Source organism: Pelobates fuscus, chromosome 6 (assembly GCF_036172605.1).
Source record: "Pelobates fuscus isolate aPelFus1 chromosome 6, aPelFus1.pri, whole genome shotgun sequence".
NCBI classification, from domain to species: Eukaryota; Metazoa; Chordata; class Amphibia; order Anura; family Pelobatidae; genus Pelobates; species Pelobates fuscus.
This window is the reverse complement of record NC_086322.1, coordinates 54,042,338-54,060,864: the sequence shown is the minus strand read 5'-3', so window position 1 is coordinate 54,060,864 and position 18,527 is coordinate 54,042,338. Positions and strand designations below refer to the sequence as shown.

Sequence of the window (18,527 nt, the reverse complement as noted above, 5' to 3'; positions counted from 1 at the left end):
CTCATAACCTAACTTGTTCATTTTAAAATCACCTTACATGACAGAATTTCCCAGCACATCTAATACAATAGAACAAAGACTGTATTTTCTATAAAGATATGATTAACACAGGAATTGCTGACTTTTCCTTAGATTTGCAACAAAGTATAATTTGAAGGCCATGCGAACACAGTAGTAATGAAATGTTCTATTCATAAGAGACCTTGCACCTGGCCACGAGGCCTGAGATCACCGACCGTGTAAAATGACGCTCAAGACCCCTTGTCCCCCACCCGTGTCCAGAACAATCCAACCTCTTGGTGGGTGGACACGGGATTAACCACTTAGTCTTTTGAGCCAATTAATAATATTGATAGGTGGACACTAATCCCGACACTTGACAATTAATCCAATTAATGATGTTTATTTACTGATATTCTAATAAGCAATGATGACGTAAAATGTCTCTTAAAAGGACCTGCGTGTCCGCTTTTTAATCACTTGCCAATAAATTTTCTCGAAGTTATTTTAACCTGAACCTTGTGTGTCAGACTTAATTACTTCAGCGTATATACGCAATTTATTTTATTGATTTGGACAGGAACAGATAGACATTTAAACATTTTGGTTTACTGCAAAAAGTACCATAACAACTTGGCGCCCAACGTGGGGCATCGGGCTATGTCCGGCCGGTGAGCCGTCCTAAGGAAGACAAGGGTGGACGGAGGAATCCAGGGGGAAGGAAGGGAGATTGATCACCTCCAGATACACGGTAGAGACTTCTGCAGAGCCACCGGTACGTTCCGGCCCCTTTGATTGACCCGTCCACGTGTCTGTGACTGCTTCCCGGGAGGACATCAAAGACAGGTAATATCTTGCCCGGTGTCTCGTTACTCATTTGTTTACCTGCATTTTAGTCTATCTGTTGCCTGGGTGTGTTTGAATTGTGTTTGAATTGTTTGCCTGTTTCCCCATTTTGAGATAAAGGGGGGGTGGACCTGCAGGGAATTTGCCTGGGGTTCTGTCTTGCTTGTTTTCCCCTTTTTGGGATAAAGGGGGGTGGACCTAAGGGGATTTGCCTGGGTCTTCTGTATATCTGTCTATCTGTTTGTATTTTGCCCCTTTTGGGATAAAGGGGGGTGGACCTGAGGGGATTTGCCTGGGTCTTCTGTTGCCTGTTTTACTCCTTTTAGGAACCACGGTGCTGTGGTTGTAGGGAAAAAGGGGGGTTGGCCTGTGGATGTGTTCCTGGGGGTCATCTTTGCCTGTTTACCTCTTTTAGGAGCCTCGTGGCTGTGGCTGTAAGGAAAAAGGGGATTGTTGGAACTGTGGATTTTGTGTAGACTCATAATTTCCTGTGATCCTTCTCGTGACACTCTGAGAGCTTAGCTAGCCTCATTGTGCACGTGGTAACCCACAGTTTCGAGTACTGGGGCTAGTGGAATTCCAATTTTGGTAACCACTGTCCTGAGTACCGAGGCTGGGGGGATTCCAGTTTTGGTAAACCTCAACTTCGGCTGGGGGGATTCCAGTTTTCTTTTGGTAACCACAACCCTGAGCGCTGGGGCTGGTGGAATTCCAGTTTTTTTTTTTTTTTTTGTTTTTTTTTCTGTTTATTTGTGGTAGTGAGACTTATAAGTGGGTTTTTATAGGGGCACTACAAGGGTGAGGGTAGCGCAGACACCATTAGTGGGCTGCTGTGACGAGGGAGGCATATGGATTTCGGACCGGTGTTAGCTGTTATCCTTGGCCGTTGGTAGTAAGATACTACGGGATTGAGGGAGGTGACTTTGGAGTAAGCACACGAGTAAAGGAAAGGAATTACTGTTGATTTTATTTGAACTGTGATGCATGCACTGTATTTCAACTGTATTGTTGTCTTGGTTGTTTAATGAGGAGTCTCATGTACTCCTGTGTCTGTCTCTAAGGATTTTTCCTTGCCTTTCATCTTTTTCTACACTTTCTATATTATTATACTATCCACTCCCATTCCTCTTAAAAGGGAAGTGATTGGTCACACACTTCTCACCTCGCTCCAATCCGTGTCTACCACCCCGGGTAGGCGGATTCAGTGACTAGTCTACGTTTTGGGAAGACGCACCTGAGAAAGTCCCACGATTCTCGGGTGGCAGTCGAGCATTGTAGACGTTCTTGTTCAAATTTCCCTCTCTCTCTCTATATCTAGGACGCTGGTATAGGGGTAAAGGGACTATGGGACAGGATTTAGATAAGCCCAGCAAGGGCTGGTTAGCATGTGATTTGGTAGAGAACAGAGAGGGTGAAGAGATGGTTAAAGGTGTTGAAAAGATTGCAAAAGTATGTAAAATTGCTGTACCGACATGTGGGAGATTGCAACCAGAAAGTTGGCGCAAGTTACTAGCAGAAATGAAAGGCAAGCTTACAGATAATGGTTTATTAAAGACTGCTGAAGCATGGTACAGAGTAGCGAAGGCTATTCAGTTAGAAGGTTGGGTTGAGGAAGAAGTAAATCACAAAGGTGTAAAATTGTTTGTGTATCATAAAAATTGTGTTGCTGGGGTTTACCCTCAGCCAGCGCCCCAAAATGGCGCCCAGGGGATGTCCGTCCCCAAGGTTCAGTCAGCCATAGGTGATAGCCAGCTGACTATGTTCCCCACTCCCGATCCTCCCGAATCCCATCCCATCACCTCCCCTGTCTGCCCGGTCCTGAATTCTGATGGATCTTTCTTTACCCCTTCCCTTTCTCTAACGGTCCCATCATCCTCAGCCATCCCCACGCTTCCTTCCATGCCTAATCCTAACATCTCATCTGCCGCCTCCTCCCTGCAATCCCTCTCTATGGTTAATCCCCTTCCATCAGCACCCATCCAGCTAACTACCCCTCCCTCCCATGCTACGACTCCTCTTTCTGCATCCATCCCTACTAATCCTGTCCTGTCTCCTCCGATAACCAGCTCCGCCCCAGTCCAATATCCTACCTCCTTAACCGTACCTGCCCACCCTACTCTTTTGCCCTCCCCTGCCTGGCCCTACCCCTTCCCATATCCCATGGCCCTGCCCTACCCCGGTTACCCTCCCTTTCCCCAAGCCGCTCCCCAGGTTCCGGTCATGCCCAGTCCGGCCCAATCTGCCCCGGAAGTGCCCATATCAAATATGGCCGCCGCTTCTTCCCTTAATCCTGAAGCAACTCCTTTCCCCGCCTCCAATACGGCGGCTCCCAGTTCAGCCCTGATGCCAGTAATTCCCGGCGACTACCTGTCCCCAGGTTACGACTCGCTAGCCACCCCTGCATCTGGGGCTCATTCCCAGCCACCGACCCTTTCACCTCACGCGGGACCTGCACCGCGTAGAAGAGTCAATATCATAGAATTCGATGATGACGAGATGGACAGGGTGTCCCATGTCTCATCGGAACTTGCTGCGGGAGCCCCATCACATCGTTCTATCGATGATCCCTTCGGCCACAAGGGTCGGGGAGAACAGGCCCCTCCTAAATATGTAGCTTTTAACCCCACTCAAGCTAGTGCTCTGATGAAATCACTCCCGGACCCAGAAAAGCAGCCTATGCCCTTCTACCGAGGGATAGTTCAAATTCAAAAGACTTATTCAGCCGCATGGCGTGATTTATTGAGCATTTGTGCTATTAAAGCAGGGGATGCGTATTGGCCAAGTATGGCCCGACACCTCAGTACAGATCAGCTCAACAGTGATGTTGATTACCCCTCTGGAGTAACTTTTTGCACCCAATTAAAAGAATGGGCTAAGGACAAACTTGCAGATCAGGCTGCTGGCCTTACTGATGTTATTCAAGATAAAGGAGAATCAGTGGAAAGGTTTCATGCAAGACTGTATCAAATGTTTACAGATTTGGGGTTTGATCTTACTGACAAGATTCATTCACAAATGCTGTCAGGTGCGTTTGTCCAAGGTGTTAAGGACTCTATACGCAAGGGAATCATTGCTGCACGCCCTGAATATAAGGTTGTTCCCCTGGACACCCTACTTTTAGTTGCTAGAGGTTTGGAATCCGCTCAGACCCCAAGAAGATCCACTTCAGCGCCTCTCATGGTATCCCGCTCCACCCCAGTCCCAAAAGGTACTAGACCGGAGGAGGGGGGACATTGTTTTAATTGTGGAGCCAAGGGGCACTTTAGAAGTGACTGCCCAGAACCTAAAAAGGAGCCAAGGGAGCCCAGAAAGCCCTCCAAACCTGCCCCAGCTCCCAAAGCCACCAAACAGGTTCCGATAATTGAGGAACCAGATGATTAGGAAATTGGCAAGCCTGTGTCTGCAACCCCTGTCATGGCAGTGTCTACAGGGGATAAAGGGGGGCCACTTGCCACAGTGACTTTGCCCATTGAAGGCCACCCTACCACATTTCTAGTTGACACAGGTGCAGCCCGTAGTGTTCTGCGAGAACAAGACCTGCCAGACCCATCCTTTCTGTCAAATATTGACGTCTCTTGTGTTGGAGTGGATGGCCAGCCAAGACATGGCCCTTTAACAACTCCATTACGAGTTGGCTCTAGCCTGCTTGCTCGCTTTGTGGTATCCTCCACATGCCCAATTAACCTATTAGGTGCTGATGTTCTCTCACGCCTGCAAGCATCCATCACCTTTACCCCGGATGGGCAGGTAGAAATGTCCACACCTCTATCTGAATCAGACACCTCAGCCTTGTGCTCCTTGCCTCTAATGCTGCATTTAGAAAAGCCCCGTGAGAAAGCAGCAGAATTAAGGTCCAATTTCCCAGAGGCATTACAGATACAGGTGCCCGCCAAGTTATGGTCCTCAGGCCCAGAGGACATAGGTCACCTAAATGTTCCCCCTGTGGTGGTAAAGCTCATTTCAGGAGCTAAATTACCAAGAAAACCACAATATCCATTAAAACCAGCACAGGCCGCTGCCATTTCAACCCACATCAAGGCACTCTTGGAGAAGGGTGCCCTGGTGAAATGTAAATCTGAATGTAACACCCCATTATTCCCTGTGAAAAAGAAAACTCCAAAAGGTGAGCCAGAGAAGTACAGGATGGTTCAGGATCTCCGTGCTGTCAATGAAGCTACCGTCCTGGACACCCCTCTTGTACCAAACCCCCATACTCTGCTCTCTGGAGTCCCACCATCTGCAAAATTTTTCACAGTCATTGACCTAGCAAATGCTTTCTTCAGTGTCCCACTGGACCCATCCTGCCAATACCTGTTTGCTTTCACTCATGAGATGCAACAGTATACCTGGACTGTCATGCCCCAAGGGGCACAAAATTCACCAAGTCAATTTGCAAAGGCCATGGCCACCATCCTTGACCCATGGCAAGCCGAGCACCCAGAAGTTGTTCTGCTTCAGTATGTGGATGATTTGCTGCTCTGTGGAGATGATATACCCACTGCTGAAAAGTGCTCAATTAGCCTGCTTTGTTATTTGGCAGAACAAGGATGCAAGGCTTCCCTCATCAAACTACAGTTCTGCCAACCCTCAGTAATTTTCCTTGGACATTGCCTATCTCAAGGTACCAGACATCTTACCCGGGACCGGGTAAGAGCCGTACTGGATATTCCAACTCCAAGAACTTCAAAATCTCTCCATGCCTTCCTAGGCCTTATTTCCTACTGCAGAGCATGGATCCCAGAGGCCTCCCTGCTCATGCAACCTCTCTATGACGCACTTAAGTCTGACCCTTTCTGTTTAACTAATGAAGCAATAGACAATTTCAATGCTCTAAAACGTGCCATTGCTTCTGCTCCTGCCTTGGGCCTGCCTGATTACTCCAAACCTTTCAAATTATTTGTCTCTGAAAGACAAGGCCATGCAACAGGAGTTCTCACCCAAACTAATGACTTAAGAGGCCGCCAAAGGCCTATTGGATATTTCTCATGTCAACTGGACATTGTGGCCAGAGGGACCCCTTCCTGTCTCAGGGCTGTTTTTGCTGCAAGAGAGCTCATAGAAAGAACCTCAGACCTGGTCCTTGGCCACCCTCTGGTTGTTTTGGCCCCTCATGACATCTCTGCCATCATCAACCAAGTCCAGCTCAAGCACGTGTCTCCTGCCAGACACCTACGCCTACAGTGTCATCTTCTTCTACCTGACAACATTTCCATTCAAAGATGTCAAGTTCTTAATCCATCCACTCTTCTCCCACTCCCTGAGGGGGGTATCTATTATGGATTTATCACAGATGAAACCTACATTTACCTGCTTTGTGGATGTATCAAGAAAGTCATGCATCCACATTTGACATTTTATGAAGATGAGAAGCCTCTCTGTGAAGGCCCAGATTACGCCTTCTGTACCATGTGGTACAAACCAGACATTACTCCCGAACCTTGCTATGAAGACGAGCTTTACCACTGGACTGATGTGAAGCTCACTGCTCAAGATTTCTATTGTGACTCTGAAGGCAATAGCATGGTCTTAATCCAACTACCTCAACAACTTAACTACCTCTACCGCCATTGGGATACTGCTATCCCACATATTCCTGTTACCAAATTGAAGACAAGGTCATGGAATGACCTTGGGCCCATGGCAAAGCTATGGGCCACCATGGATGAAGAACAGCTACAGGAAAATGGTATTGTCAAATACCCAACAACTGACCTTCTGGAAGCATGGCCGCGCCACTTCCTAGAAAAGGAATTCCAAGATCTGGTCATAGTGAATGATTATGACCCCGAAACACCTCATGACTGTTTTGAACAGATGAAAATGGAGACAGTACACCTACCAACTGTGCATGAGAATCCATTACAAGATCCAGATTTTACCCTGTTTGTGGACGGCTCAAGATATGCTGATGAAGAAGGAAGATATCATACAGGATATGCCGTAACCACAACAGACGAAGTTATCAAATCATCATCCTTACCGCCAGCAATGTCTGCGCAAGAAGCTGAATTACAGGCTCTGACTTCAGCATGCAAAATTTCCGAAGGAAAACGTGCCAACATCTATACAGATTCAAGATATGCTCTGGGTGTGGCACATGACTTCGGCCTAATTTGGAAGACAAGAGGATTTCTTACCACCGCCGGTACACCAGTCAAACATAGTACTGCAATTAAGGAGCTAATGGACGCCCTCCTACTCCCTGAAGAAGTGGCCGTTTTGAAGGTAAAGGCCCATGGGAAACTGGATACAAATGAAGCAAAGGGCAACCATTTGGCTGATCAGGCTGCTAAGCTAGCAGCCAGGGATCTGCAGGAAGTGGATGAAGAAGTGTCCGGACAAGAAGAAGAAGAAGAAGAAGTCCCTATTTTTGCTCTGCAAACTCTTCCTACTGATTTGCGAATTTTGCGGGAACAGCAAGCTGCAGTCACTCCTGAAGAAACCCAAAAATGGAAAAATAAAGGAGCTGTCCAAAAGGACGGAGTATATTACAACAACTTCAAATTTTGCCTTCCAAAAAATTTATATCCAGCAGTTGTCCAATGGGCACATGGGCCTGCACACCTGTCAAAGGAATTGATGGCCGCCCTCATACAGAAGTATTATGAAGCACCCGGAATCACAACATTGATCAGCAGCTTCTGTAAGGCCTGTGTTATTTGTGCAAAATGCAATCCAGGAAGACCAATCAAGGTGCCTGCAAAACACCTGGCAAAGCCCATGTACCCCTTCCAGCGAATTCAAATTGACCACATCCAAATGCCCAAGAGTGGGCCCCATGAATATGCACTAGTCATAGTAGACATGTTCTCAGGATGGCCAGAGGCCTACCCAGTGGCCAATATCACTGCGAAAACAACCGCAAGACGCCTACTTACAGAGATAGTATGTAGGTTTGGACTCCCAGAAGTCATTGAAAGTGATCAAGGCCCAGCCTTCACAGCAACAGTGACTAAAGAAATTTGGACTGCTCTAGGGGTGACCCTAGCCTTCCACACCCCTTACCACCCACAAAGTAGTGGTAAAGTAGAGCGCATGAATGGCACTCTAAAAGCCAGAATGTTAAAAATGTCACAAGAAACAAAGATGCCCTGGCCAGAAAGCCTGTCAATAGCTTTATTTAGTGTTAGGCACACACCTAGAGGGAAGCATTCACTGTCCCCATATGAAATTCTATTTGGGACAGCACCCAGACTAGGTTGTTATTATCCGCAGCAGTTACAGCTCCAATCAGATGTTTTAGTAGATTATGTAACTGAACTTGCAAGTGCCTTGAACAAAATACATGCCCAAGTTTTCTCTTCAATTCCAGATCCCGATTTGGATACAGGTACCCATAACCTGCTTCCCGGAGATTGGGTTCTGGTCAAGAAGTTCGTGCGGAAAAATACCCTGGAACCAAGATTTGACGGTCCATTCCAAGTTCTCCTGATTACCGCAACCTCCGTCAAACTGGCCGGCAGGCCAAATTGGATCCACGCTTCCCACTGCAAGAAATCTCCAGCCCCTGAGGAAGCAGATACCGCACAAGCATGTACCTCTGGTACACCTTCTCCTTAATCAGCCTTATAAAGGCCCAACAAGTAGCCATCACCAAAGATATTAGTGGGTATACCTTCTGGTACAATTCATCATGCACCCATGTGGCTACTTATACCTTTGACTATTGTGACATTGTAGAATGCCCGTTCCCCACATCACAAATCCAGAGTATTTACAGAGATATCCCTCATTCAAAAGACCCATATGTTTGTGTAGTTGACAAACAATGGGGGCACAATTGTAATCATTGGGGGGCAGCGGGATGGAATGCCGGGCCTGCCTGGGGTTACAAACCAAAAAGTGCCTTATCTAAAGTAGATGAACAAGGTAGATCCCTTCTCCAGAGAATGACTTTGAGAAAGCCTGGGGGAGGTACACCAATGAAATTAATCCTTAACATTGAGCATCCAAGCCCAACGGATGCCGACCAGTATGTGATGGGAATGTATTGGAAAAAGGGTTCCTACCGTAAATTAGGGCATTTCTTCCTAAAAGATATGTGCAACTCTTCCGAGTGGCAAGGGGCCACCCATATGGTCCCTAACCCATTAAAACCTCATATCCAGACCTTTCAAGACATGATGGCCATTGCTAACCCCACCTTTGAAGATACCATGGCCGCTGAAACAGGTTTTAATGATGTAAATTTATGGTTAGAATGGATGAAATATAATGCTAATAAGCATAATAAGACTGCATGTTATGTGTGTGGTGGTGCCCGGCCTCACCTGGGTACCGTACCTCTAATCCTGCCAGTAGATATAGAGGAATGTGTTTTAAGCCTTTTTGCCTATCACTATGATTTTAACAGGTCCATATGTAGTGCATGGACAAAGGAGTATCCTCTCCTAACCAAGGATGTCAAACCCCCAGATGGTATTACCGTGTATAAAGGTAATTACACTTGTTATGCTAATTATGATGGAATTGGTAGATTCTTGGGTAACTTCTCTAAGGGATATTGTGCTACCTACAGGAGTGTCTCTATGGACTTGTTGCAGTTTCACACCAGGTCATTAGGGGATATCTACTGGTTGTGTGGGGATTTACAGCTGAGATCCAGAATGGACAAGGAGTGGTGGGGGGAGTGTACTTTGGCTAAAGCTATTATGCCTATACATATTATCTCTGACACACACCTCGTCACCCATGAGTCCAGGCACACTAAGGTTAAGCGTGACGCCCCAGTGAAAGGAAGTTTCGATCCTCATGTTTATATTGATGCTATTGGGGTGCCTAGGGGGGTGCCCAATGAATTTAAAGCAAGAGATGAAGTTGCTGCAGGATTTGAATCACTTTTTGCCATAGTTACCACTAACAAGAATTTAAATTGGATCAATTACATTTATTATAATCAACAGCGTTTTGTTAATTATACCAGAGACGCCCTCCAGGGGTTGGCCGAACAGTTGCAGGCCACATCCCAAATGGCTTTCCAGAATAGAATGGCCCTAGATATGATCTTAGCCGAAAAAGGAGGGGTTTGTAAAATTTTACCTGACACCTTGACCTGTTGTACCTACATCCCAGAAAACACAGGCCCTAATGGTAAAGTTACATTAGCCATAGAAAAATTAAATGACCTGTCTATAGAGTTGAAAAGGAATTCTGGGATACAAGATCCCTGGGAAAGATGGTTTGGTTGGATGACAGGATGGCAAAAGGCTTTAATGCATATTGGTATGGCTATACTAATTTTTCTTTTTCTCTTTGCTCTTCTCTTTTGTTGTATCCTCCCATGTCTGAGAAAATCCCTCCTGAAGACTGTTGACCAAGCGGCACCCACTTTCACCCATCTCGAAGTTGATGACCAAGAGCTCCAAGACATCAACTCACCCTGTCTGCCGCTGCAAACAATCCCTTTTGTTGATAAAGTGCAGGAATTCTAGGAAGGGACTAACTTAGGGACAGCATCTGTCAGTGAATGGTAAAGACCCCGTGTTGGAGAAGTGGTGGGTTAGCTGCCATGGGATACCCATGGGTGTGAAGTGTTCGAGAGCCATACTGACGGATGAGTTAGCCTATCAGGGTCAGAACTAGGGACAGCCTTGCACTTTGCATTAACACCTAGCTAGCGGCCACAGGGTTTCTGTGCCTTTGGGTTAACACGTCTTCCTGGTACTAACTTAATAAAGTTTTTTTATCTCTTAGAATCTAACATTTCATAGGGGGGACTGATGTGGGATTATTTAAAAAACCTTATTGTATTTGTATTCAATAATTGCACTAACTCCATTTTAACTTTATACTGTGACAATCCTCCATTTTGTCCCCCTAACCTGACTTCTTCAATCCTCCATTTTGTCCTCATAACCTAACTTGTTCATTTTAAAATCACCTTACATGACAGAATTTCCCAGCACATCTAATACAATAGAACAAAGACTGTATTTTCTATAAAGATATGATTAACACAGGAATTGCTGACTTTTCCTTAGATTTGCAACAAAGTATAATTTGAAGGCCATGCGAACACAGTAGTAATGAAATGTTCTATTCATAAGAGACCTTGCACCTGGCCACGAGGCCTGAGATCACCGACCGTGTAAAATGACGCTCAAGACCCCTTGTCCCCCACCCGTGTCCAGAACAATCCAACCTCTTGGTGGGTGGACACGGGATTAACCACTTAGTCTTTTGAGCCAATTAATAATATTGATAGGTGGACACTAATCCCGACACTTGACAATTAATCCAATTAATGATGTTTATTTACTGATATTCTAATAAGCAATGATGACGTAAAATGTCTCTTAAAAGGACCTGCGTGTCCGCTTTTTAATCACTTGCCAATAAATTTTCTCGAAGTTATTTTAACCTGAACCTTGTGTGTCAGACTTAATTACTTCAGCGTATATACGCAATTTATTTTATTGATTTGGACAGGAACAGATAGACATTTAAACATTTTGGTTTACTGCAAAAAGTACCATAACACCTGCAACTGACAGATGTGTCTCTACCAAGTCTCACATAGTTTAAATCTATTTCTAAAAGTTAAGCGTTTAAAGAAAAGGCTCATTACCATGTACACAGTATGGCATGCTCTTGACATGGTACACTGGATTTGTTATCTATGTACATTGATTACACAGTAGCAAGCTTACAATGAAAATTCTACACCAATTTTAGCCCCTGACAAGCCTACAAGATTTAATTTAGAAGTATGATTAAATGCTGGGACCCTGATATGCCAACTATTATAGGTATATGTGAGCTCAGTCTCCTGTAACATGATATACAACACCATAAACCCTCTAATAATGACATATACTATATATATAAACATAATTCCAGATTTTAAAACATATATATAAATTGTCACAAATTATAAAATCTGAGTAACTTTCTAAAGTAATGAATTAACTAATCACCTTTAAGCGACAATTAAAATTAGAGTGGGCATGTCTTTACGGTAATATACAATATTTACTCTAAAAACAATACGTGTTTTCAAATTACTTGATAGATTCGATGTTTCGTACAGTCTCTGCAATATTACTTATTTGTTAAAAAAGTAAAATTATATATTTTGGAACATATCTGCAAACATTGCAACAAATATGATTTTAATGTAGTACAATCATCTAAAATGAATGCATCTAAAATAAATACAAAAAAGGAATGTTTGATTTAAGAGCACAGTTTACATGTGACAGACACACATATAGGTACCTGCGCATGTCTGTGCATATATATTTAAAGAACATGCTTCCAGTTATACATGTATGTATATATAAAACTAAGGGCATGTTCTCTAAAACTTACTTGAATACAGGATAAATATTATAAACGAAAAAGAGCAAAAAAGCTAGGAAGGGAACAGATAGGTCTAAACTGTTCCCCTTAAAGCTTTTGAATATTAGAGCAACCCCATATAAATTGTAAAGGCTGATAAAATAAAATATAACTTTTAATTAGCTTAAGTAAATATATATATATATATATATCCCTACATATCATTAAACAATACAAGTAAACAGGGGGGGGGGGGGGGGGGGAGAGAAAACAAAAAACAAAAGAAAATAAATGCTAAAAAGTGCTCCCCTTATCTAGTAATAGCACCTGTGGCACGGGGATTTAGAATAAATAGATAATGTGAAATAGTAGTTTCAATCCTCCAAGAAACTCAATAGTGGTAACGTATCCCCCCAACTCCCATCACCCAGTGCCAACATTTAAACGGAGATGCTCCTTCTAAAAACATGACCATACTGATTTTCCATTATTAAAATGCAAAATGATTTTGCTTCCTCGGCTTGTCAGAATAACACCTTATATTTATGGCAGTTTATAGCAATTAAGTGACATTATTCTTCTCCCCCACAAACTAATAGCTTGACAGAAATCTTAAACCAGTTACAGCTCTCTAATATAGTCTTACCGAACCCCTCCTTAAACCCCCCTCTCCTATGGCCCTGACACGTTAGGGAGACTTCTATGTCCTCTCTCTGTATTTGCCACATTCATGTGCTTTCATGAAGCCAGCTGCTCCAGGAACTCATTGACATATTTACAAGGGAACAGCTTTAGTGTTAAAATCAGCCTTGAAAATCAACTGCTAAAACAGCGTGGAAAGACAGGGAAAAAAACGCACATTTTGCCGTGAAAGTACTGGGTTATAATCGAAATACATTTTGGGTCATGTATAAAAACTCATCCTAGTCCAAAGTTCTAAACGTGGAACATTCAGCAGGAACGTTCCATTGGTTTCCATGGTGATCACTCCACTTTTAAAACTTTGCCCCAGAATTACTCTTTATACATAAATATCCATTGCCTTATCATGTTGCGAACAGATAAAAATACACATTAAACCGTCTAACTAATTTTCATTTAACTGCTTAATGTCCTTCTCTCAGACCAAGTGATAGACAAACATGCCGTAAGTTTAGCAAGTACTGTACCTGCTACAGGAGAAGGTTTTCTGAAGACCACCCACCTATTCTTCCACTGAAAACATAAAATAAGAGAAAAATTAGAAATTATTACAGGATTGTTGCTGAAACCCTTAAAAACTCCAAGGCAAAATATTTCCGGGGAATACACGTAGACCAGGAAGGGAGAAATATGTCCAATTTGCTGACCTTTTTTCCATCTCTCAATCTGACTTGACCCTCCACCACAACCGAATCCGTCATCTTCAGTCATGGTTCCAAACAGCTGCTCCCTCCTCTCTCACTCTCCCCTCTCTTTCTGAATGTACTTAAGCTGAAGGGTCACTTTCAAAATATCTTTAATAGCTCTGCTGTGTAGGAGACAGAAACAGGGTAAGTTAGTGACACAGAGCTTACTGAGCATATGGTCACTGACTTAACCAGCCACCACCCACTGCCTCTTACACTGCCCATCCACACACAAATCACTTCGGAGAAAGGATTGAATGGTTCTCTATATCTGTGACCCTTTATGGACAAGAATACTTTACAGAAATTCATTTCTAAGTGGGTTTGTGATGCTGTTTAGACACATACATTGTAATCCAACAATTTATCTCTTTTATCGTAAGTCTTATCGAAGTAAGTGGGTACGTGGGTTGTAAAGTCTCAGAAGTAATGCTTTCTTCAGAGAAGGAGCAGAACACAACTTGAAAGTGATGTTATATATCTCATTTATGATTTTATATATATTGTGCAATTGGTTTGAGAGAAATTGTGATTCGTACACATTTTGGGTGATCAGCGATTCGTTCAGAACCCCAAACTCCAAAATGGCCAATGGATGAGTTGTTTCGTTTGTTTCATAATTTTGATTCAGAGTTTCAAAATCCCAACTATTTGCCGCTTGCAGCACTTGCAGCCAGGGCCGGACTGGGGATTCCAAAGCAGCCCTGGAAAAAAAATCTATGCCAGCCCCATAAGTCATTGCGACATATATTGTTGCATGTAATATGTAAGACTATGTCTTGCCACCTTAGATGATTGATTATATTATATATATATATTGCTTATTCCAATATAAAATATTGGTCCTTCCTGTGTCAGTGCAGATTGGCTGAGATCATCAAGCTTGATATATATAATCAATCATCTAGGGTGGCAAGACATAGCCTTACATATTACATGCGACAATATATGGCGCAATGACTTATGGGGCTGGCATAAATTTTTTTCCAGGGCAGGGCCAGTTGAGGGGAGACCAGCACGACGTGGGGGAAAAAAAAAGGTGAGTAAAAACACACATACAAACACACATAGCATGACAGACACACACCATGACACAGACAGACCGTGACACAGACACACACACACCGTGACACAGACAGAAACACAAACACCATGACAGACAGACACACCATGACACAGACACACACACCATGACAGAGATACACACATACCATGACAGACACACACCTTAACAAAGACACACACACACTTTGACACACACACACACCATAACACACACATACACACATTACATGACAGACACACACACACAATGACACAGACACACACAATGACACAGACAGACACACACACCATGACACAGAGACACACACACACACCATGACACAGAGACACACACACACACCCCATGACACAGACAGACACACATGACAGACAGAGACAGACACACACAATGACACAGACAGACACACACAATGACACAGACAGACACACACAATGACACAGACAGACACACACACCATGACAGACAGAGACACACACACACAATGACACAGGCAGACACACACACACCATGACACACACACATACACTCACACTGACACACATCATTTTTACCTTTGTGCTGGCGGCCGCATGGGGAGCTCAGTTTGATGGTGGCTGCATGGGGGAGCTCAGCTGGCTCTTCTGGTGGCCGCAGAGGGAGCCGTTCTGGTGGCCGCTGGCTGGGGGAGCTCTTTTGGCGGCCGCAGGGGGAGCAGGCTGTTCTGTCTCTGCTCCCCCGCAGACGTCATATTCCGTCCGCGGTCTCATTAAGCGGCACGCTGGGGCGGGGGAGCAGAGACAGAACAGCCTGCTCCCCCTGCGGCCGCCAAAAGAGCTCCCCCAGCCAGCGTCCGCCAGAACAGCTCCCCAGCCATCAGCCGCAGGTCAGCCAGCTGCCTGCCCGGCCCCAGGTGCCGACGGCCCACCGGGAAATTTCCCGGTATCCCAGTGGGCCAGTCCGGCCCTGCTTGCAGCCTGTGTGAAATAGTTTAAAAAAAAAAAAAAAGAACCCCGGGGGCACAATAAATAATCACTTCCTATGGGCAACCTCTTTATAAAAATGTGTTTTTTTTTTTTATTTGAAAAGCTTATGGGGGTCAATATGACCTACATATTAATATAAGGAAGTTATAAAACCTGTCTTATACCCACCCACCATACTGCAGTAGGGGCATGTATACTAAGCAGTGAGCAATCAGCAGATGTCATTAATATTCAGAATTAATGCCCAGTCACTAAGAAAACCCAATGCCATGGGGATGGGGTCTGTAAAATGCCAGGGGGAGCTAACACAGGTCCAAGCTTGCCTCCACCTTTGAGCACCAGGTCGGGACTTAATATTAACCCCTTAAGGACCAAACTTCTGGAATAAAAGGGAATCATGACGTGTCAGACACGTCATGTGTCCTTAAGGGGTTAAATAATGGGGGGTGGGAAGGTCACTATATTGATTATTGGGGAGACATATTATGAATAAAATATATAAATATTAGCTTAAAGGGACACTCCAGGCACCCAGACCACTTCTGCCCATTGGAGTGGTCTGGGTGCCAACTCCCACTACTCCTAACCCTGCAAGTGTAATTATTGCAGTTTTTTATAAACTGCAATAATTACATTGCAGGGTTAACTCCACCTCTAGTGGCTGTCTACTAGACAGCCACTAGAGGTTACTTCCTGTTTTCTAGCAAAGATTTTCCTTGCTAGCGCGTCGCTGGACATCCTCACGCTGTGTGAGGACCTCCAGCGTCGCTCATTTCCCCATAGGAAAGCATTGAAAATCTTTTTCAATGCTTTCCTATGGGGTGCGCTAATGCGCATGCGCGGCATGCGTGTCTGTCAGGGCCGTATTTCTGCATGGGCATGCTGGCCAGTTGCCCATGGGCCCCACAGGCATGGGGTCTCTAATGCGCTGTGTGTTCAGCAGTCTGTGTATGTATTCAGCCGTCTGTGTGTATGTTTGTGCGTGTGTTTCTATTCAGTGGACTGTGTGTATGTATTCAGCACTCTCTATGTGTACTTGGCAGTCTGTCTGTGTGTACTCAGCAGTCTGTGTGTGTGTTTGTCTATTCATCAGTCTGTATGCGTGTATTCAGCAGTCTGTGTGTATGTATTGTATGTATGCATTGCATTTGTTGGAGGTACTTCTAAATATAATTTTCGTTGTATATATAATTTACGTTTTTATTCCTGTAAGTTGTGTAGGCAGGGCCGGGGGCCCATAATGTTGTTAAGATGGCACTGGTGTCTGTCAGTAAGTGTGTGTGTGTCAGGATCGGGACAGGGATCCAACACGCAGAGTACAAACAGTAGCCAGATACGTATACCGGACCTTAGAATGGCCGGACTAACGTAAGTAGTATAGTATAGAATGGTCAAAGACAAGCCGAGGTCGAGGGTAACAGAAGACAGGTAAGCGAGAGACAAGCCGAATCAAGGGTAACAGAGATAAGCAGAGTAAGGTAAACAAGCCGGGTCAAAACCAAAAGGGATAATAGAATACACAAGCACTGAGTGACTAGAACAAGCTAGAACCACGACAGGGCAATGAGCTAATGAAAGAAGCTCTGTTAAATACCCTGTTCAGAGCAGTAACCACACCTCCGAGACGTCCTGATTGGTCCTGCAGCAATTGACTGACAGGTCGATCCGGGGGAGTGTCCTGATGATGACTTCCTGCCTAGATGGTGTAAAAGGCAGTCACTCCCTCGCGGCCGGCCTTGCATGACCGGATAGACCGCGGGGAAGGGAGTCATCAGACCGTCTGGATGGTGGAACAGCTAAGTCTCTACCTCTTTTGGAGGTAGAGACCACAGGTACCCTGACAGTACCCCCCCTCTCAGATACGCCCACCGGGCGGAATGAACCGGGACGAGATGGGAAGCGAGAGTGATACGCCCTGCGGAGACGGGGAGCATGAACATCCTCCTGAGGTACCCAACTCCTCTCCTCAGGACCATATCCCTTCCAATCAACCAGATATTGTACTCTCCCCCGGGAGATTCGAGAATCAATAATAGAGTTGACCTCATACTCCTCCTGACCCTCCACCTGAACGAAGCGAGGAGGGGCTATTGTGGAGGAAAATCTGTTACATATGAGTGGTTTCAGCAATGAAACGTGAAACGAGTTCGGAATGCGTAAGGTATTAGGAAGAGCTAAACGATACGCAACCGGATTGATACGGGTCAGCACCCTGTAGGGTCCAATATAACGAGGAGCGAACTTCATGGAGGGCACTTTTAAACGGATGTTCCTCGTGCTCAGCCATACCCTATCACCTGGAACAAAGACCGGAGCCGCCCTTCTACGTTTATCAGCGTGTTTCTTGACCAACATATTGTTGTGCACAAGGATTTGTCGAGTTTGATCCCACAACTTCCTCAAATTGGCAACATGAACATCAACCGACGGCACCCCCTGGGAAGGAGAATCCGAAGGAAGAATAGACGGATGAAAACCATAATTCATGAAGAAGGGGCTTGAATGAGTAGAATCGCAAACGAGATTGTTGTGTGCAAACTCCGCCCAAGGAATCAAACCGACCCAATCATCCTGGTGTTCAGAAACAAAGCATCGTAAATATTGTTCAATTTTCTGGTTGGTACGTTCAGCAGCTCCGTTAGACTGAGGATGATAGGCAGAAGAAAAGTTTAATTTAATACCAAGTTGAGAGCAGAAGGACCTCCAAAAGCGGTAAACAAATTGGGAGCCTCTGTCCGATACAATTTGAGAGGGTATCCCATGTAGGCGAAAAATCTCCTTGGCGAATATCTCTGCCAATTCGGGAGAAGACGGAAGTTTAGGCAGGGGAATGAAGTGTGCCATCCTAGTAAACCTGTCAACCACGGTGAGGATAACAGTCTGTCTTTTAGAGATAGGTAGATCGACAATAAAGTCCATGGCCAAACAGGACCATGGTTTCTCTGGAACCTCCAAGGGTTGCAGGAGTCCACATGGAAGCGTATG

The 18,527-nt window shown here is 44.7% G+C and overlaps 1 protein-coding gene across 2 annotated transcripts in view; it reads right to left on the bottom strand.

Moving 5' to 3' along the window:
- Positions 1–13,700, bottom strand: part of DOK7 (docking protein 7) — a 122,845-nt gene extending 109,145 nt beyond the window's left edge. For both annotated transcript variants that reach the window (XM_063457727.1, XM_063457728.1), the window contains exons 1-2: positions 13,476–13,700; positions 13,296–13,341 (exon numbers count right to left, since the gene is read on the bottom strand). In XM_063457727.1, coding sequence (XP_063313797.1) covers positions 13,296–13,341; positions 13,476–13,529 — 100 coding nt within the window. In that variant the 5' untranslated portion in view covers positions 13,530–13,700. The remainder of the gene's footprint in view (positions 1–13,295; positions 13,342–13,475) is intronic.
- Between the last annotated feature and the right edge of the window lie 4,827 nt (positions 13,701–18,527).